This window comes from Corylus avellana, chromosome ca9 (assembly GCF_901000735.1).
Source record: "Corylus avellana chromosome ca9, CavTom2PMs-1.0".
Taxonomy (NCBI): Eukaryota; Viridiplantae; Streptophyta; class Magnoliopsida; order Fagales; family Betulaceae; genus Corylus; species Corylus avellana.
Genome location: NC_081549.1, coordinates 2,656,275 through 2,677,044, shown reverse-complemented (window position 1 = coordinate 2,677,044; position 20,770 = coordinate 2,656,275). Strand labels below are relative to the sequence as shown.

Sequence of the window (20,770 nt, the reverse complement as noted above, 5' to 3'; positions counted from 1 at the left end):
AATTTTCTTACTTATTTATTTATTTATTTTTTTAAAAAAATCTTGGCCATGTCAAACTTTGACGGACGTTGGAATGACCACAGGCTGCTGAAAATCTCTACTCATAAAGATGTTCTTCCGATTTGTAGTTGACAAAAAATCCTTTTTATCCATTCTTTGGCCAAAAGTGTAATGGTCTTCGAAGTGCTGCCATTCGATATCAGAGAGAGAGAGAGAGAGAGAGAGAGGAAAGAAGGTATGCAAATTGCAAAAGATAATTGCAAAAGTAAGCTTTCTGATTAGGATCCGGCTTAGGTGCGGTAGCGGTAGTGAAAACTACTGCAACATGCGGTAGCTTGTTTTGAGCAATAAAAAAATAATTTTTTAAAAATAAAAATATTAAAAAACTGCTTTAAGCTTTGCCAAATGGCATGAATGCCCCTGATAAACTTCTACGAAACTCACAGGCAATTATATTGGACGTTTTTGGCATATTTGGTGCTTAAACGCCCACCTGCATCCTTGCCTACCGTCAAAAAAGACGAAATTTATAAACAGAAAGTCCTCGTTGCGAAAAAAAAAAAAAATTATGGAGGTAAATGATGTTTACTGACTAAAGTATAAGCATTTTCATATAAATAAGAGAAATGATTAGTGTAAATAATTTGTCCATAGTTTTCATTTCATTGATCTTCAATATATCAAGCAACTCAAAAACAAAACATCATAGAAAAGAATCAAAAGACTAAAGAAGCACACTTGGAGTAAGTTGGTATAAGAAACATCCTAAACAAAATGCAGTAAAATCATTGGTAAAAATCAACCAACAAACTTGGTAACAGAAATTTTGACCAAGAATTGCCATGATTGGACTCAAATATACTTGCACCCAAAGAAAAAAAAAATTGAACTCAAATCTCACAAGTCACAACTAGCAATATAAATTCCAAAAAAAAAAAAAAATTATTTCACTTTCATTCATGCTTTTCCTTCATACAACCCTGGTCTGCCTGAGGTCAGTGTCATATGTGGATAAGCCTGAAACAATCAGCTTACCCAACTTGATACATATGCAACAAAAGTATGAAACATTCTCATCACAATTCCTCTTGCTAGTAAATAAAAAATTGGACTTCAAAATTCAAACTCAGCACTTTCCAAAGAGTTAAAAAAAAAATATAAAAATAAAATTAAGAATGAGAAGGATAACTATTAACATCACTAGATTGGTAACCTTCGCCACGTTATTTGGTACATAAAGAAACCTCGTCAGAATCTGACTACTTGGTGTCCACGTTATAAGCCGGCATATAAGACTCTAGAATCAATTGTGAAGGAGTTGGTGATTTGATCTCAACAATCAAATATGTATACTTCAACTGCTTGTCAACTGGGTCTTTGAACATCTCAGAGTAAACTTTCCCAGCTCCATGGGGTCCGCGGATATAGAAATTAATCTACATTAAATTGGTCAGACATAAGTAGAGATGAACAACTGTTTATCCACAATTCAAATTTTCCAAAACACATAATAACAACATCTAGAATCTTAATAAATTCCAGAATAGAGAATATTACACTAAAACTATTCAAAATGCAAAGTTCATGAAAGTCATTCTCCTTTCCTTATTTAACATGCTCGATGGAAATTGTGTTGCATATCTTAAATGGAGATTATTTCAAATAATTGATAAGAATAAAACTGTAATGCATATGCTTAGTGGAAGTTGCTTATAGATAACAAACTCAAGTTATCATGCTGGCATGAAATTACTTACCTCTACATGCTCTACACCATCTTCATCAGTCCATATCTTGTTAGGAATACGTTGGCGTGCAGCACGATTTCTGCTTTCCTGACCATAACCTGTAATGGGGGATCCAATCCTCACCCTAACCTGGTATATGAAAATATAAGCTGCTCAAATCTCTAAACTTATTTTTTGAACTTTTTTTATTATTAAAAATTATTTTCTTCTTGGTCATTTTTATATTTAAAAAAGAGAGACTTAGGCTATCAAACCTTTTACGAACCCAAAAACAAAAAAAAACCTCCATGTTCTAAGCCTCATGCTTTGAGGCTACTGTCCAATGCACGAGTGAACTCTTACACTAATGGTGTTATAGTCTAATAGAACACTGCCGACAATCATTCCCTTTTCAATACCACACAACAAAAAAGTTTAGTGTGTACATTTCTTGTGAACCCTATAAAGCATGGATCCAGTGCAAAGAAATATGATTATTTTAGCTGAGGCTGAGAGAAATTCTAATTTTACTAACCTGACCGTCATCTTGAATCCTCTTCAGAGCTTTGTTAAAGACCTTGTACCTATAACAGAACATGTTTTCAAATCGTGGTGAAAATGAATAATGAAAGACTTCAATCTCTAATTGACTAAATAGCCTAATTTTAAGTAAAAAATGTCAACTCTTTACTCTTTCGGTTGAAAGATAAGCTCTTTGAAAACAGCATATCCAGCAGCACCTGCAATTCCAAGCCCTGCAAGAATGACAGCAGTATAGGAAGCCCCCTCTACAAAAGTGACAGGCTTCTCTGGGATATTATATGTAGGTGCATCAAAGGGATCCTCAACGGTTGATATGTCTTTTCTAGTCTGTCAAGGGATGTAGAGGCCCAATCAAGATAATGAACTTGCATAGGAACATATATATCAAAAGAACATGGTAAAAGTACAGCTTTCCTACACAGAAAGCATTAGATTACTTCCCTAAGTCAGGCCTATTCAGATTGTCCTAACATTTAACTTCACATTTGTCAAATTAGACTTTCTGAATTCTTGAAGAAAGAATATTTTTTCAATACTGAAATCTTATTTGAACTGGCCATATCAAGTTCTTTCTTGGGAACAATATGGCATCCTAGAGCTGAAGTAATAGGATGAATTGGCTCTATGTTTATCATATGATAACATGACGGTTGTTATATCCCCTACTTTTCAAAACCCAATACCTATTATGGGTCCCATTAGGGAGTAAATGATTAGTAAACCAGGAAAGGTAGTAAACGCCATTTCTTTTATTACTGTTCATAATGACACTCATAAATTGGATAAAGGAAACAGATCATGGTGACTTAAAGTGCAAAAACAAAAGCTATTTGTGAGTGGTTGCGTGGTCCATCAGCAAAATGTAGACATCTGTTAAGTTCAAAAATTTCAGTTCAGACTCAAACCTCTGATCCAGATTGTCCCGGTTGCTTCTTTGATCCAGTTTGTCCTGGTTGCTCTGAAGCTTTTGATGAAATGGGTCTAGTGAAGAAAGGAATTCTGGAGCTTGGCCCATATTTTTCTTTGAGTTGAGATGATAAATGCGAAGTACAACCTATAGTAGACAACCCTCTAAATAGACCAGAGATTCCTGACAAGAATTAACATCAAAAAGAGGGGAGGTGATATGATAATTGAGGAAGCAGTATCTGAGTGCTTGTTGTAGACCCCAAAAAAAATCTTGTGTTCTAAAGCAGTTTTTTGGAAAAAAAAAAAAAAAAATCCAAAAGCAATAAATGCTTTGGACCTCTATCAATTAATCAGCCTTTTAAATAGCATCAAACTCCAAGCAACAGCAAAACAACCTCTGGTTAAAACATTTAATTAAGCAAACCAACAAAAGAAACAATGAGAAATTACACCATCTATGCCACATTAATTTTTGTCTCCGCCAGCAGCCCTGAAAAAAGGACAGGGAAGAAGAAGGGAGCTCAAAAAGAGGTAGCGAATGAAATTAATTTTGTAATGAAGACGATATGGATGACTTGTATTATGGATTATTATTGCTGGGTTCATGATTTATGGGGCTCCAGAAGAACTTAGTGTCTTAATTTCTTGCGACCTCAAAAGAACAAAGGAATGGAAGAAGAATAAGAAGAAAGGTAAAGCTTGGTCCAACATTTTAACCTGGCTTCACCCAAAACTTTCTGGTTCACTAATTCAACTGTTTTTTTTTTGTTTTTTTATATAAGTTACTCACTATTTCAGTTACTGAGCAGCTTTCAGATATCAAATACCTCCCAGAAGGTAATTTTAATGTGGCTGATTTCCACTCTTTTACAATCTGTTATAGCACAATGCCAAAAAAAAATGTTTCCTATTTTTGAAGGATGACAAAATGTTGATCTATGAGGAAGAATATCACATAGATAACAATTACTGCTGCCTTAAACCAAAAGATAACAATTAATACAGGAAACTCATAAGTCTTAAGATGAACCTGTTTAGTAGATCAATGCAGACACAATAATAACAACAACTAGGAGTCGAGAATTAAGGAACTAAAAAACAAAAAATCAACAAACTAATCTCTTGCAAGATCATTGTATTAATTGTATGTGATGCTTAAAAATAAATATCAAATAGAATGGAACAGTGAAATGGTCACTAACCTTTAGTTCCACGAACTTCCTGCAGAGTAAAAATGAAGAAAAGCACTCAGTGTCCAATCATATGCTAAGAAGATTTTTTTTTTAGATTGATAAGTTACACATGCACCCAATGGGACTCGAACTCACGACCTTGCACTCCACATTGCTACAAAGGGAGGAAGTACAATTTGAGCTAAAGCTCATTTTCATATGCTAAGAAGAAATAAAAGTAAAGAACTAATTATCTCACCTTAGTCAGGAGGTTTGCATGAAAAGTAGAATGTCTCCCACAACCTGACTTCAATAGAATGAGCAACTGCATAATCATAAAGGAACTAAGTACCGAATAAAGATATATAATGCCTAACTAAGAAACTTAAACAAGATGTCAAACATTACTCTAAGGATATATTAACTTTGTCAACTACATACATTAGGCAAGTCATTAAGCTGAAAGAACCAAAAAGGAACTTTCTTCCAGCCACCCCTACCATGATACCATCAAAAAAAAGGCTTCAATTGTTAATTTATTGACATAGCTTTGTCAAGTTGACTGAATAGCCAGGTGGTCAGTATGTTTCAGAAGAAGAGACTGGTGAGAAATCACTTGATAAATGTAAACTGCACGTCTTTGAAATGCAATGTATAGCTATTTTCAAGTGAAAGATTGATGATATACAACAAAGTCAAGTCTAAAAAATAAAAAAATTATTTATCTGGCCACTTAGCTTAAAAGATTAGAGATTGTTGTGCAATTGCACAAAGATCGTAGGTCCAGATCCTAAAATTATCTATTTAACTTTTAATATATATATATATCAACAAACAGGAAAGCAATCATCAAATCATATAGAATTTAAATATAAAATTATATGCAATGTCTTGTGTTTTACAAAATATATCTACCAGCATGTTAGAAAATATACCCAACCATGGTAGCAATGATGAAATTGAAGCACACGGTTTTGCTAACCACACCCAAAAAATCAAACATAAGGAAAAACCAATAATTATTTTAAATGAAACTTGTGTGATAGCACAGACCATAACAATAGAGCATCACTAATCAATGATCCTCTGACAGGTTGCTAACTACATTTATTTTTCTCTTAATCATATATACTTCAATGGAAATGGGAAAACGCCATTTTTAGTGCCTGAAGCTCCCACAAAAGGCAAACATTTTATGTACTTTTAAGTATGAAGAAATTTTGTACTTGTGCTTTAAGGATTGCCAGACTCAATTTTAACAGCACCATATTTAACACATTAGAGAACCTTATATTTCTAGGTCTAATTGTTCATGTACTTCCATACAGTTTCAGGTTCCTTTTAACACCGGTCAAGCAATTTTTGTATCTTTTTTATTTATTTAACTTTAAAGCTGCAACACCCCAATCTCACATTAAGAAGATGAGTAGCTCACATAAAGTGTGTAATTTATAAAGACACTCATGGATGCTAACAATTAACTAATTCTTTTGGAGTGATAGTGTAAACATGGCTTTCCCTTGATCGTTACAAAAGCATTACAATGCAAATCTAGAATCTAATCCTAGCGACTTTCACAATAAAAACCAAAGAAAAACCGGTGATTTACAATTCTAAATCAAATGCAACCTATTGATCATAGTTATAATGGATGCACTCTTTTGCTCAAAAAATTTGAAAAATAAACATTGACCAAAGGAAATATACTACAATGGTTATTGAGTTCAAAGAAAACCACCCATGACATGGTTGATCTCATATGTATTTGACTGCATATTAATTGAAGGTCATCCATGCATAATGAGATTATGCAAGACATCATCTTGTACGATCTTAAATGTCCTATATGGCTTATGTACAATTTTAACCATGTGTATATAAGTTCTTAAGCACCCTCCCCTTCCAAGCCAGTTTTCAATAGTGAGTTCTACCAAATATTTGTATCAATTGGCATCAGAGACATCCACCACGTTGAGTATGAGATCGGACACATTTCGTTGAATATAGGATCGAAAGGGTTGCGACTTTGCGATTGAGTCACAGAAGGAGCGATCTATAGGCCGGATTAAAATGTTTTGTTACTATATATAGGCATAGTGTTAAGCCATTGAATATTGATAGGTGAATGGAGCCACCAAAAGAGAAGGGCTATCATTGAGCCAATGTCGATAGAGTAGGTTGCCATGAACGTTGGTTGCATTTTATTAATGGATTCAAAAGGTTGGGCTCGAGATATTAAATAATTTTTTTTTTTTTTTGATAAGTAATAACCAATCTTATTAAAAGAGTAAGGCGCCCCAAAGTGCACCAGGAGTATACAAAATGATCATAAATAATGATTGAGGACTTGGGCCTTGTAAACTAAGTTGGGTTTTGGGCCTTTAGCTAATCAGTAGGGAAATTAGTAAGTAATGTGGTTTGGTTTTAATTCAGGAATTGTAATCTGATTGCTGTCAGTTTTAGGGAGAAGAAAACTCGTGGCTATTTTTCTGTTGTAACAGACTTTGGAGATTTCTTGAGTATCTCAATAACTCAAGGCTATTCACAGTACCTATGGATATATCCAATATCTAGTCCAAGTTCATTCATCATCTTTTGTTTTGTTTTTTTTTTTTTTTTTTTGACAAGTAAAGTTCATTCATCATCTACATCCATCATCAATTATTTCAAGCATTCCATCATTCATAACAATTCCATCCTTTCCCTTATCATTCAAACACATTCATACAGAAAATACAAAACACAGTACAAAGATATAAAGATCTTTACACAATCAGACCAACAATCTAATCAGAACAAAAACGAGATTTCTTTACCTGACGCCGAAGGGTGAGACTGGGACACAGCTTCATTCGGTCACGAAGGTCACTGTGAGAGCCGAGAGAGAGAGAGAGTTAGTTCACTTCCCGGAGAGAGAGATAATGAAAGAGGTCCAGACCAGAGAGAGAGAAACCAGGGAGCAGCGCAGGTGGCTGACAGTGCTCCGGGACTAGAGGGGGGCGGCGGCAGATGAGACTGAGAGCTTGTGTGGAAAAGAATGAAAAGGGCAAACGTACGTGAGACTGTGAGGGAGGAGGCGGCAGTGAAGAGAAAACTGAGGAAAAATTAGGGTCTATTTCTTCTCATGGTTCTTACCGGGGCGGGTACTTGCTTACCCAAATTGTTTTTACCCGAAACCCGCCCCATCCGGCTTGGAAGAAACCAACCCGTAAAAAAAAAAAAATAGATGGCACATGACGGGTTGACAGTCTATTTTAACCCCTTTCACTAATGGAATTGGGCTTTTGAGTACAAAATGAAAGTTTGATAAGATTGGGAGGTACAGTTGGCAATTCATGAGAGAAAAGTGACACTGCATTATAGACTTGTAGTTTGATGGGAGAAAATGTAATTACCCATAATTTTTAATTTGTAAATAAAGGTAAATTTGAAATTTTTTTAAAATTTCAGGGGTATAAAAGGTCTTTTTACCCTTTCTATCGTTTGGTTTAACTCCATCCTCTAACGGAATTGGGGTAATTGGAAAAAATCAAAAGACGTGACATTTTAGGGGAACTAAGTAAAGTTACCCCTAAAAATTAAATATATGTAGTATATAACATTTCTCGTAAAATAATTAATAGATAATTTTTTCCTTATTTAAACTCCGGCTAAAAGAGTCCAGTCCATTAATGTTATTTTTACCTCATTCTAGAGGGTCATTCGGACCGGCATGGTTGCTCGAATAAATACTTCAAGCCCATTATTTTCTTTTAAATTTAATCTCAAATAGGAGTATAAGAGTATTCATCTATAATGGGCCGCTTCTGCTCAGTATTTTGAAGTATTCCCAATTCTTTTCCTTTCATTTGTTCTTTTAGGGCTTGTTTGCCAATGGCCCTGGAACGGTACTATAGCTTTTTTTTTAGGAATAAGTGTTTGATTGGTTTTAGTTAAAATGTTTTGTGGGAAAAAGTAAAAAAATATATTTTATATGAAAAAATGTAAAAAATTTGTTTTGTAGTAATTTTTTTATTTAAATAATAATAAAAAAAATTATTGATGTAGTATAAAAAATAGAGATGTTAAAATTAATTTTGAAGTGAAAATATTTTTTTTTGCGATTGAGGGAGGCCTTGGAACAGTACCGTTCCAGGGCCATTGGCAAACACACCCTTAAGGATTAGTGGTAAAGATCCTCGTTAGAAACTCATTTGCCCCTTCTTCCATATTGAATAGGGAAAAAAAAAAAAAAAACTAAACACGTGCATTATTTTTGAGTAAAGATTAACGGATCCGGCTTCTATGCGGTAGTTTTCACTACCACATAGATGCTGTTATAGGAAACGGTACCGTTTTGATTAAAAAGTAAGTCACTTTTATGAAACCCACTACGTGAGTTCACGCTGTCACAGACCGCAAGTATTTAAAACGTCACACAGCAACACTGCAACTCCATTTGTCTTAAGGAGAAAGGAAGGGGTGGAAGGAGAAGAAGATACATGATCTCTCCGGTAGACTGGTTCGGCTGTTGCAGTAGGCTTCATAACAACTCCATTTTGTGCCATCAACAGGTTGTGATTGGGTGGCCAGGTCCAACCCAGGAGCTTGGTTGATTGTTCAGCCTGATGTTTGCAGGCCCGAGTGCTAGCAGCCATGGGAAAGCTTGAGGCATGTCGTGAACGTGGCATCAGAGATTCTGTCTGTTACAGATTAAGAGGGTGCAGCTTCTCATGTCAAAGATATTTATAAATGCTGAAAAGGGAGGAGAATTTTTCAAAGATACTTGCAAAAGTTGTTTGCCTCAATTACAGCTTGCAAGAAAGCAATTTGCCCTGGCATGACTTGGGGGAGGGTAGTTTCTTTGGAAATTAAAGCAAGTTTCAGAAAATCCCAAAATGGTGCTTCAGTAGAATTGTTGAAACTTAGTTGCCCATGTTTCCGTTTGCCGCAGCTCTGATGTTTAACCCAAGTTCGATATGAAGCAACAGCCGAACCAGTTTACCGGAGAGATCATGTATCTTCTTCTCCTTCCACCCCTTCCTTTCTCCTTAACACAAATGGAGTTGCTGTGTGACGTTTCAAATACTTGCCGTCTATGACAGCGTGAACTCACGTAGTGGGTTTCATAAAAGTGACTTACTTTTTAATCAAAACGGTACCGTTTCCTATAACAGCATCTATGCGGTAGTGAAATCCACCGCATAGAAGCTCGGATCCAAGATTAACTATATATATATATATATATATATATATATATATATATATATATATATATTGTAGTGTGGAGACTGCCTTGTTAGAAAGTTAAAAATAAATAAATAAATAAATAAAGGCTTGCATGTTGGCCACTAGTGTGCCACCGTCTGGTAGCCTTGCTATGAGTCTATGACTGTCAGATCCACCGTGTGGTGGCCGGTGATGTCTTCCATATATATAAGATCTGGTCTCACCCTGAGGTAAGCCAGACATGGCTTGTGTAAAGCACTAAAGTTGTCTTCTCATGTTAGCTTATTAAATAAGCAGTTAATTGCACCCGATTCCCATATTTTGGAGAATCCAAGAGCATAATAGTTTTTTTTTTTTTGGGCTTGAAACTAGCTAAGCATATGAGCAAGAGAGAGAAACTGAGAGAAAGAGAGAGAGACGTACCTTCAATGGACACTCAATTGGACTGGATTAGGGTGTAATTAGCTGCCATAGCACTTATCCAAGTAGGTGTGGAACCCACCTCCCATCTCACATTAACTAAACGCATTGCATGCAACAAAGGCAACTTAATTGCACCCTTTTCAAATCGTCTCCCAAGAGCCATAATAACAATGTTGAGTTTAGCTTGTCTCAAGTAAAAAAATCACTAAAAATCTCCTGTGAAAAAATAAAAAAAAAAACAATGGGGACGGCCTATAGTGAAAAAATAACTAGAATTCTCGCCAATCTTGCAATTTATACCGTTTACTTTTTTCACAGGATATCAAGAGGCAAGCCAAACAGAACTATGACAATAAACAACATAGGACCATCAATATCCATTACTCCTTCAACAGACTAGCTATCAATAAACCCTCACTTCAGCACTACTCTAAATTATATTTTCCCAACCAATTAACATTACAAGAAATGGAAGGGAATATAAAACTGTTTTTGGAGTGAGTTGCTTAGAGATTGGTTCGATTCTGATGTAAAATAGTTAGTATCATCTCTTGCTTCTAGTGCTGAGTGGTGCTTCAGTTGTAGCATGCATCTCCAAATGTCACAAACATATTTGTTATTAGCAAGAATAAGCTGATAAAAGTTCTGCACAAATAACATCCTCGTATAAGTAATCACTTGTCAGCAGTCGGTTCTGGAGGCCCTCTGGCTACTGGCATTCCACCTCCGAAACTGATTTTGAGCTTTGCATAATCCACAAAAATGACTCTTCCATTCAGTTCCTGCAAACAATTACCTACTAGTTTGGAATTTAGAAGCTTAAAAGAATGAAATGTAGAAATGAAAACGGGGCACTACCTTCCCATTCATCTCAGCAATGGCTTTCTCTGCTTCATCTTTTGATGCAAAGGTCACAAATCCAAATCCTTTTGATCTGTCTGAGACTCTGTCCATTGCAATTTTTGCTGGGAAAAAAGAAGCTAAAGCTGTAAATTGACTGAATATTGCTACTGGGCTTGAAGAGGGTACTCAATGTCATTGCATATAAATAGCCCACAGTCACCTTCAACAACTTGACCATATTGAGAGAATGTTTCTGCTAATCTTTGTTCTGTGGTGTAAGAGGACAATCCTAACAAAAAATTGAAATACCATCCATTAAAAGTTGAGGTTTCAGCAAATATGAGCGAAATAATACACAGTTATACAAGACCTTTTGTCATCAAAGAATATACAAACCCTTGGATACATGATAACAAAGCATGGGACAAAGTGCTGAGATCCAACACACAAATAACTGAAATAAGTAGGAATTCTACATATTGAAGAATCTATAAAACAGTTTCGGTGCTCTTTTTATTAATCCTACTTGAGGCAAGTCATGCTTAGCATGCACACTAGAATCCTAATGGAGAAGTATTGGCGCTTCGCCTGTGGCAGTAACCTTCCATATACCGTCTTGGGAAAAAGGAGCTCAGCTGCGCTTACAGTCTTATTACTGTATCCAACCAGAAGACAGGAGAGGCCTTTTGGCACCAGAGCCAAGCAAGACCACAGCACTCTTCCTGAGTTTTTGAGAAGCTTCAGGACCAAGACAGGACTAGACGGTCGAGCTGGTCGAACCATCTTGCAGTGATGGAGCTGGGGGGTGGCTGGTTAAAACAAAATTTTAAGGTTAAAAAAAAAATTTAAGGTAATTTTTTTTTTTTTTTTTTTGCCGGCTCCTACCCACTAAATTTTTTGGCCTTGGCTCCTACCCATACAAAAGTCTGCCTCCGTCCCTGCCATCTAGCAGTCTAAACTAGGATTCCCTATTCTGAAAGTAATACCAGCACAAGCAGTATGTATAACACGTTGATATGCTGAGAAGAAGAAATGGGCTAAGGAACAATGATAAGGATTAAGCATAATGCCAAGGCTTGGATAACTAGAGGCATGCACAAGTGCAAAAACAATCTCACAGTTTCCAAATAAATTAAAATTTCGAATTCTACACCGAAATCCCGTATGAAGACAAAATCTGAATCAGAATTTTGTGTGTTTTGTTAGCCGGCCAATTTCATGCGAACTGCCTAACCATATGTTCATGTAAGTAATCCATAATTAACAAAGTCCTAATAAGAGTATTTTTGAACTCCACAGCAGGATTTGAATCAAATTCTTTGCCCCATTATCGGTCTTAATTTCAGCACCCCAATTGGTGTATATGATATTTAAGAAGAGCAGACCAATACAAAGTAAATACATACTAGTAATCAGAGCAGTTGGAATTAGGAAAAGAATTGAGGATCAAGTTTAAACATTATCTGACTTGAAAAGAAAGAATGAAATGCCAGGTTTCATATAAACATTACGTCGAACAGGTTACGGTGTTGTTTCGAATATTGTTTTTGTTCTGGGTCAGGCATATATAGTGGATCAATCATCAGTATCAACGAAAAGAAAAGGAAAAACAAAAATTGCATGAGAGAGAGAGAGAGGTACCTCCAACGAAAAGTCTGGAAGCAATTCCTCTGCAGCAAATGAGAAAAGTTGGAGGAAGAAGAGACGCGTGTGATAAACTAGGATTAGGCCCAACCAGTCTTCTAAGCGCCGCCATTTGATATCAGAGAGAGAGAAAGAGAGAGAGGGTATGCAAAAGATAATTGAGGAAGTAAACTTTCTTTGTATTGGAGAGGTAGAATAAAAAAAAATGTGAAATTTCCCCAATTTCTTTCCTACCATTTTTTTTTTTTTTTTTTTTTTTTGACATGTTAACACAAGAGAGGGAGGAAAATTCGAACTAGTAACTATCGCTTCATTAGGCGTAATACTAGCCGATTGAACTACATCTTGAAAACTTCTTTCCTACCACATCTTGGAAACTTCTTTCCTACCATTTTTGCACCAAAAGAAAGGTCAGTCTTTATTATTACAAAGTCGTTTTTGTCTTTTTCAACTAGAAATCTTGATCTTTAAGCTCTGCATTTGAATTGTATTATATTTTGTCATTATGTAAAATTCATAGCGGCGCTAAGAGCATTTTTGGTTTAGGTTGAAAAATATAACTTTTTAGAAAACAAAAATTATTTTTAAAGTGTTTTTTTTTTTTTTTTTTTGTGTGTTTTCAAAGGTAAATTTTGGCCATTTTTAAAGTGAAAAAAGTAATATATATATAAATTTTTTTACCAAACATACAAATTTTTTATTTGGTACAACTTTTTAGGTATCAAGTATTTTTTAAGCTTCATAACGCAATCTCTAACAGTATCTAACTTATTTGCGTATAATCTCATTAGATTCATCACATGTACTAACCAAAGTATAAGCATTTTCATATAAATAAGAAAAAAGATTGGGATCAATAATTTGTCCATAGTCTTCATTTCATTGATGTTCAATATATCAATTAAGTAACTCAAAAAAAAAAAAAAATCATAGAAAAGAATCAAAAGACTAAAGAAGCACACTTGGAGTAAGTTGCTATAAGAAACATCCTAACAAAAAAATCATTGGTAAAAATTAACTGCAAACTTGGTAACAGAAATTTTGGCCAAGAATTGGCATGATTGGACTCAAATATACTTGCACCCCCCAAAAAAAAAAAAATCAATTGAACTCAAATCTCACAAGTCACAACTAGCAAAAAGTAAAAGCAATATAAATTCCAAAAAAAAAATTATTTCACTTTCATTCATGCTTTTCCTTCATACAACCCTGATCTGCCTGAGGTCAGTGTCATATGTGGATAAGCCTGAAACAATCAGCTTACCCAACTTGATACATATGCAACAAAAGTATGAAACATTCTCATCACAATTCCTCTTGCTAGTAAATAAAAAATTGGACTTCAAAATTCAAACTCAGCACTTTCCAAAGAGTTATATATATATATATAAAATTAAGAATGAGAAGGATTACTATTGGCATCACTAGATTGGTAACCTTCTCCATGTTATTTGGTACAGAAAGAAACCGAGTCAGACTCTGACTAATTGGTGTCCACGTTATAAGCCGACATATAAGACTCTAGAATCAATTGTGAAAGAGTTGGTGATATGATAACAACAATCAATTGTGTATACTTCCACTGCTTGTCCACTTGGTCCTTGAACATCTCAGTGTAAACTTTCCCAGCTCCATGAGGTCCGCGGATATAGAAATTAATCTACATTATGGTCAGACATAAGTAGAGATGAACAGCTGTTTATCCACAATTCAAATTTTCCAAAACACATAATAATAACATCTAGAATCATAATAAATTCCAGATTTGAGAATATTACACTAAAATTATTCAAAATGCAAAGTTCATGAAAGTCATTCTCCTTTCCTTATTTAACATGCTTGATGGAAATTGTGTTGCATATCTTAAATGGAGATTATTTCAAATAATAGATAAGAGTAAAACTGTAATGCATATGCTTAGTGGAAGTTGCTTATAGATAACAAACTCGAGTTATCATGCTTGCATGAAATTACCTCTACATGCTCTACACCATCGTCATCGGTCCAAATCTTGTTAGGAATATAATGGTGTACATCATAATCTTCGCTTTCCTGACCATAACCTGTAATGGGGGATCCAATCCTCACCCTAACCTGGTATATGAAAATATAAGCTGTTCAAATCTCTAAACTTATTTTTTGAACATTTTTTATTATTAAAAATTCTTTTCTTGGTCATTTTTATATTTAAAATAGAGAGACTTAGGCTATCAGACCTTTTACGAACCCAAAACAAAAAGCCTCCATGTTCTAAGCCTCATGCTTTGAGGCTACTGCCCAATGCATGAGTGAACTCTTAAACTAATGGTGTTATAGACTAATAGAACACTGCCGACAATCATTCCCTTTTACACAACAAAAAATTTTAGTGTATACATCTCATGTTGAACCCTATAAAGCATGGATCCAGTGCAAAGAAATATGATTATTTTAACTGAGGCTGAGAGAAATACTAATTTTACTAACCTGACCGTCATCTTGAATCCTCTTCAGAGCCTTGTTAAAGACCTTGTACCTATAACAGAACATGTTTTCAAATCGTAGTGAAAATGAATAATGAAAGACTTCAATCTCTAATTGACTAAATAGCCTAATTTTAAGTAAAAAAATGTTAAACTCTTTACTCTTTCAGTTGAGGTGCATATGGACGTGCAGATGCATCAATGGGATCCTCAACGGTTGATATGTCTTTTCTAGTCTGTCAAGGGATACAGAGGCCCAATCAAGATAATGAACTTGCATAGGAACATATATATCGAAAGAACAAGGTAAAAGTACAACTTTCCTACACAGAAAGCATTAGATTACTTCCCTAAGTCAGGCCTATTCAGATTGTCCTAACATTTAACTTCATATTTGTCAAATTAGACTTTCTGAATTCTAGAAGAAAGAAGATTTTTTCAATACTGAAATCTTATTTGAACTGGCCATATCAAGTTCATTCTTGGGAACAATATGACATCCTAGAGCTGAAGCAATAGGATGAATTGGCTCTAAGTTTATCATATGATAACATGACGGTTGTTATATCCCCTACTTTTCAAAACCCAATTCCTATTATGGGTCCCATGAGGGAGTAAATGATTAGTAAGCCAGGAAACGTAGTAAACTCCATTTCTTTTATTACTGTTCATAAATATACTCATAAATTGGATAAAGGAAACAGATCACGGTGACATAAAGTGAAAAAAACAAAAGCTATTTGTCAGTGGTTGCGTGGTCCATCAGCAACATGTAGACATCTGCTTAAGTTCAAAAATTTCAGTTCAGACTCAAACCTCTGAACCAGATTGTCCCGGTTGATTCTTTGATCCAGTTTGTCCTGGTTGCTCTGAAGCTTTTGATGAAATGGGTCTACTGAAGAAAGGAATTCTGGTGTTTGGCCCATATTTTTCTTTGAGTTGAGATGGTAAATGCGAAGTACAATCTATAGTAGACAACCCTCTAAATAGATCAGAGATTCCTGACGATAATTAACAACAAAAAGAGGGGATGGGGGAGGGTCGATATGATAATTGAGGAACCAGTATCTGAGTGCTTGTTGTAGACCCAAAAAAAATTCTTGTGTTCTAAAACAGTTTTTTGGAAAGAAAAAAATCCAAAAGCAATAAATGCTTTGGACCTCTAAACAACCTCTGGTTAAAACATTTAATTAAGCAAACCAACAAAAGAAGCAATGAGAAAAATTACACCATCTATGCCACATTAATTTTTGTCTCCACCAGCGGCCCTGAAAAAAGGACAGGGAAGAAGAGGGAAGGTCAAAAAGAGGTAGCGAATGAAATTGATTTTGTAATGAAGACAATATGGATGACTTGTATTATGGATTATTATTGCAAGGTTCATGATTTATGGAGCTCCAGAAGAACATATAGTGCCTTAATTTCTTGCAACCTCAAAAGAACAAAGGAATGGAAGAAGAATAAGAAGAAAGGTAAAGCTTGGTCCAACATTTTAACCTGGCTTCACCCAAAACTTTCTGTTTCACTAATTCAACTGTTTTTATTTTATTTATTTTTTATTTTTTATTTTATTTATTTATTATTATTTTTTATATAAGTTACTCATTATTTCAGTTACTGAGCAGCTTTCAGATATCAAATACCTCCCAGAAGGTAATTTTAATGTGGCTAATTTCCACTCTTTTACAATCTGTTATAGCCCAATGCCAAAAAAAAAAAAAAAAGTTTCCTATTTTTTAAGGAAGAAAAAATGTTGATCTATGAGGAAGAATATCACATAGATAACAATTACTACTGCCTTAAACCAAAAGATAACTTGTACAAATTGATTCAGGAAATACCTCATAAGTCTTAAGATGAACCTGTTTAGTAGATCAATGCAGAGTGCAGACACAATAATACCAACAACTAGGAGTCGAGAATTAAAGAACTAAAAACCAAAAATCAACAAACTAATCTCTTGCAAGATCATTGAAAAAAAAAAACAAATATCAAATAGAATGGAACAGTGAAATGGTCACTAACCTTCAGTTCCACGAACTTCCTGCAGAATAAAAATGAAGAAAAGCAATCAGTGTCCAATCATGTGCTAAGAAGATTTCTTTTTTTTTTTTAGATTGATATGTTACACATGCACTTGAACTCACGACCTTACCCTCCACATTGCGACAAAGGGAGGAAGTACAATTTAATAATGATGAAATAGGAAACATAAAGAAAAAAGAGTTTGTCTGACTTTACTGTGAGTTTGTAAAATTGTGAAAATCATTGTAACACACTTTGAAGAGAGTTATATTAATATAAGTTTTGGGGTTTCAATTTCAAGTCCAGAAAAAAAAAGGTATAATGAGACTTATATGAGAGTTATTTGTGTGATAAAAATGCAGGATAAGATAATTGTTCCGTAAGTAAAATTGATAATTGTTGATGATGTAATTTTTATAATTGTTACGTGCCAACAAAATGAGATAAACGTGTGACGTATCATTTCCCTTAATAAAATATGTAGCTTTTATATGCATTTTTTAAATTGCATGCGATTCTGATATGCTCTAATAACAAATCTTAATTTAATAAACTAAGTTAAGAGTTTGAAAATGCAACATAATTCTCATATGTTCTAAGAAAAAAGTATATTAAAAGAATTATTTGTTTGGTGCAAAATCACACTCCAATATAAATCAAAGTTAAGGGGGTTTTACATTTGTAGGGTGGAGAGAAAATAGAATGAGGTAAGATATAGGCGTGACGGCTCGTATTTAAGAAGGCTTGGATATTGTTAATTGTATGATGATTTCATTAGGTAAGGTTTCAAATAAATAATCTTAATGGAAATTCATATTAGGTATGATATTAAGGAAACATATGCCCCTTCGTTGTCCCATTCAGCCTAAAGTTTAATCAGTTCAGGTGTCAATTTCATGACTCACGAGCTATTAGAGAGCAGGGCCGGCTTATTTTGATGCAATGTAGAAAATGTCGTATATGGTCGTTCATTCACAAGAAAAAGACTTAAAATTTGGGGGCTGGGTTCACCTGTCTTCTCACATTACACTTATTACAAGTAATATAAGCAGTTAATTGCACCCAATTCCCGTCTCTTGGAGAATCCAAGAGCATGATAGTTTTTTTTTGGCTTGAAACTACCACATCATATGAGCAAGAGAGAGAAATTGAGCGAGAGAGAAAGGTACCTCCATTGGGCACTCAATTGGACTGGATTAAGGTGTACTTAGCTGCAGGTGGGCCCCACAACCCAGATGACTCGGGCACTTATCTAAGTTGAGTAGGTGTGAAGCCCACCTACCATCTCACAAAGCCCACCTACCATCTCACATTAACTAAACGCATTGCATGCAATAGAGACAATTAATTGCACCCCTTCCAAATCCTCTCTCAAGGGCCATAATAACAATGTGGGGTAATTACCTTTTTTCTCCATGAAGTATGACGCTATGTCAATATTTTTCATGAACTGCCAACTTTACTGCCCGACCCTATTCGACTACTATTTTCTTCCCAACCCCCCCTTCCGTTGGTCAACCACGTTAAAAAACTTATAATAACCCAAATACCCTAACTTTATATACAAAAATTACATATAATACCCTTAAAATGAAACAAAAATTTATATACATATTAATTTATCAGTACCAGTTTCAAAAAAAATTAAAATTAAAATTAAAACAAAAAATATAAATATATTAAAATTGAAAAATACTTATAATTTTTTGTTTTAATTTTTTATTTGGGGGTATTTCTGTCTTTTAATGAGATTTAACATCTATAATAGAATATTCCGTCCGATTTAACGAGGTTAACTGACGGAAGGGGAGTTTTGGAAAGAAAATGGTAGTTTGGTAAGGTCGGACAATAAGGTTAGCAGTTTATGGGAGGTTGGCCTCTAGTGAATTCTCGCCAATCTTGCAATTTATACTGTCTACTTTTTTCACAGGATATCTAGAGGCAAGCCAAACAGAACAATGACAATAAACAAGATAGGACCATCAACATCCATTACTCCTTCAATAGACTAGCTATCAATAAAATAAGCTCATTAAGTTCTGCGCAAATAACATCCTCGTATAAGTAATTACTTATCAGCAGTCGGTTCTGGAGGCCCTCTGGCTATTGGCATTCCACCTCCGAAACTGGTTATGAGCTTTGAATAACGCACAAAAATAACTTGTCCATTCAGTTCCTGCCATCAATTACCACTAGTTTGGAATTTAGAAGCTTAAAAGAATGAAATGGAGAAATGAAAACGGGGGCCTACCATTCCATCCATCTCAGTAACGGCTTTCTCTGCATCATCTTTTGATAAGGTCACAAATCCAAATCCTTTTGATCTGCCTGAGACGCTGTCCATTGCAATTTTTGCTGGGAAAAAGAAGTCAAAGCAGTAAATTGACTGAATATTGCTACTGGGCTTGAAGAGGGTACTCAATGTCATTGCATATAAATAGCCCACAGTTACCTTCAAAAACTTGACCATATGGAGAAAATGCTTCTGCTAATCTTTGCTCTGTGGTGTAAGAGGACAATCCTAACAAAAAATTGAAAAACCATCGATTAAAAGTTGAGGTTGCAGCAAATATGAGTGAAATAATACACAGTTAGACAAGACCTTTTGTCATCAAACAATATACAAAAACCCTTGGATACATGATAACAAAGCATGGGACAAAGTGCTGAGATCCAACACACAAATAAGTAGGAATTCTACATATTGAAGAATCTCTCCATGTGCAAAAACAATCTCACAGTTGCCAAATAAATGAAAATTTCGAATTCTACACCGAAACCTCGTATGAAGACAAAATCTGAATCAGAATTTTGGGTGTTTTGTTAGCCGGCAAATTTCATGCAAACTGCCTAACCATATGTTCATGTAGGTAATCCATAATTAACAAAGTCCTAATAAGAGTATTTTTGAATCAAATTCTTGGCCCCATTACCGGTCTTAATTTCAGCACCCCAATTGGTGTATATGATATTTAAGAAGAGCAAACCAATAGAAAGAAAATACATACTAGTAATCAGAGCAGTTGGAATTAGGAAAAGAATTGAGGATCAAGTTTTTATCTGACTTGAAAAGAAAGAATGAAATGCCAGGTTTCATATAAACACTACGTCGAACAGGTTATGGTGCTGATTCGAATATTGTTTTTGTTCAGGGTCAGGCATATATAGTGGATCAATATCAACGAAAAGAAAAGGAAAAACAAAAATTGCATGAGAGAGAGAGGTACCTTCAACGAGAAGTCTGAAAGCAACTCCTCTGCAGCAAATGAGAAAAGTTGAAGGAAGAAGAGAAGCGTGTGATAAACTACGATTAGGCCCAACCAGTCTTCTAAGCGCCGCCATTCGACATCAGAGAGAGAGAGAGAGAGAGAGAGAGAGGAAAGAGGGTATGCAAAAGATAATTGCGAAAGTAAACTTTCTGTTTATATTGGACGTTTTTGGCATATTTGGTGCTTAAAGGCACGTGCATACCGTCAAAAAAGACAGAATTTATATAGTAGGGGTGTCAAAAATTAGTAAAAAATTAAAACCAAAATCAGGATCCGATTTCGGTTTCGATTTGGAAAATTCAAAAACCGAGTACCTCGGTTTTGGTACTTCGGATTCCCGGGAATTGGGTTTCCCTTTTTATTTAATAATATTTATATATTAATATTTTTTTATACTTAATTAGGTTTAGTTTCTCCAGTTCTCCCCTTCATTTCTATTTTCTACGATTCACTCACGCCAGTGCCGCAAGCCTCCTCTTCTCCATCTTCTCTTCTCTTCTTTCACTTCTCCCCTTCAGTGAACACCCAATCACCCATTCGGCCAT

At 34.9% G+C, this 20,770-nt stretch overlaps 3 protein-coding genes across 3 annotated transcripts; all 3 read right to left on the bottom strand.

The window, feature by feature from the left end:
• Positions 1–929: 929 nt before the first annotated feature.
• LOC132191905 (probable mitochondrial import inner membrane translocase subunit TIM21) lies at positions 930–7,456 on the bottom strand. The gene is made up of 9 exons (XM_059607034.1): positions 7,305–7,456; positions 7,168–7,219; positions 4,611–4,676; positions 4,382–4,400; positions 3,176–3,360; positions 2,419–2,597; positions 2,263–2,311; positions 1,758–1,877; positions 930–1,436 (listed from the first exon to the last, which is right to left on the bottom strand). The coding sequence occupies exons 2-9, from the start codon at positions 7,201–7,203 to the stop codon at positions 1,260–1,262; spliced, it is 831 nt and encodes a 276-aa protein (XP_059463017.1). The 5' UTR covers positions 7,204–7,219; positions 7,305–7,456; the 3' UTR covers positions 930–1,259.
• A 2,781-nt stretch (positions 7,457–10,237) lies between these two features.
• LOC132161735 (small RNA-binding protein 11, chloroplastic-like) lies at positions 10,238–12,639 on the bottom strand. The gene is made up of 4 exons (XM_059571918.1): positions 12,467–12,639; positions 11,046–11,114; positions 10,841–10,947; positions 10,238–10,764 (listed from the first exon to the last, which is right to left on the bottom strand). The coding sequence occupies exons 1-4, from the start codon at positions 12,579–12,581 to the stop codon at positions 10,657–10,659; spliced, it is 399 nt and encodes a 132-aa protein (XP_059427901.1). The 5' UTR covers positions 12,582–12,639; the 3' UTR covers positions 10,238–10,656.
• A 991-nt stretch (positions 12,640–13,630) lies between these two features.
• LOC132191904 (uncharacterized) lies at positions 13,631–20,357 on the bottom strand. The gene is made up of 11 exons (XM_059607033.1): positions 20,184–20,357; positions 19,409–19,477; positions 19,208–19,311; positions 19,029–19,132; positions 16,957–16,975; positions 16,160–16,199; positions 15,748–15,896; positions 15,094–15,167; positions 14,936–14,984; positions 14,444–14,563; positions 13,631–14,129 (listed from the first exon to the last, which is right to left on the bottom strand). Exons 1-11 carry the CDS (start codon positions 20,296–20,298, stop codon positions 13,953–13,955), a joined length of 1,020 nt encoding a protein of 339 aa, XP_059463016.1. The 5' UTR covers positions 20,299–20,357; the 3' UTR covers positions 13,631–13,952.
• Between the last annotated feature and the right edge of the window lie 413 nt (positions 20,358–20,770).

What these genes read in the sequence shown, in the direction of transcription:
- LOC132191905 (XM_059607034.1), bottom strand. Translation starts at nt 7,203, where the DNA reads ATGAAGCTGTGTCCCAGTCTCACCCTTCGGCGTCAG. An exon ending in GTCTCACCCTTCGGCGTCAG is followed by an intron (nt 4,677 to 7,167) that starts GTAAAGAAATCT and finishes ATGATTATGCAG; the next exon opens with TTGCTCATTCTATTGAAGTC. An exon ending in GGATTCAAGATGACGGTCAG is followed by an intron (nt 1,878 to 2,262) that starts GTTAGTAAAATT and finishes TTCATATACCAG; the next exon opens with GTTAGGGTGAGGATTGGATC.
- LOC132161735 (XM_059571918.1), bottom strand. Translation starts at nt 12,581, where the DNA reads ATGGCGGCGCTTAGAAGACTGGTTGGGCCTAATCCTAGTTTATCACAC. An exon ending in ATATGGTCAAGTTGTTGAAG is followed by an intron (nt 10,948 to 11,045) that starts GTGACTGTGGGC and finishes CTTTTTTCCCAG; the next exon opens with CAAAAATTGCAATGGACAGA. An exon ending in TTGCTGAGATGAATGGGAAG is followed by an intron (nt 10,765 to 10,840) that starts GTAGTGCCCCGT and finishes AATTGTTTGCAG; the next exon opens with GAACTGAATGGAAGAGTCAT.
- LOC132191904 (XM_059607033.1), bottom strand. Translation starts at nt 20,298, where the DNA reads ATGGCGGCGCTTAGAAGACTGGTTGGGCCTAATCGTAGTTTATCACAC. An exon ending in ATATGGTCAAGTTTTTGAAG is followed by an intron (nt 19,312 to 19,408) that starts GTAACTGTGGGC and finishes TCTTTTTCCCAG; the next exon opens with CAAAAATTGCAATGGACAGC. An exon ending in GGATTCAAGATGACGGTCAG is followed by an intron (nt 14,564 to 14,935) that starts GTTAGTAAAATT and finishes TTCATATACCAG; the next exon opens with GTTAGGGTGAGGATTGGATC.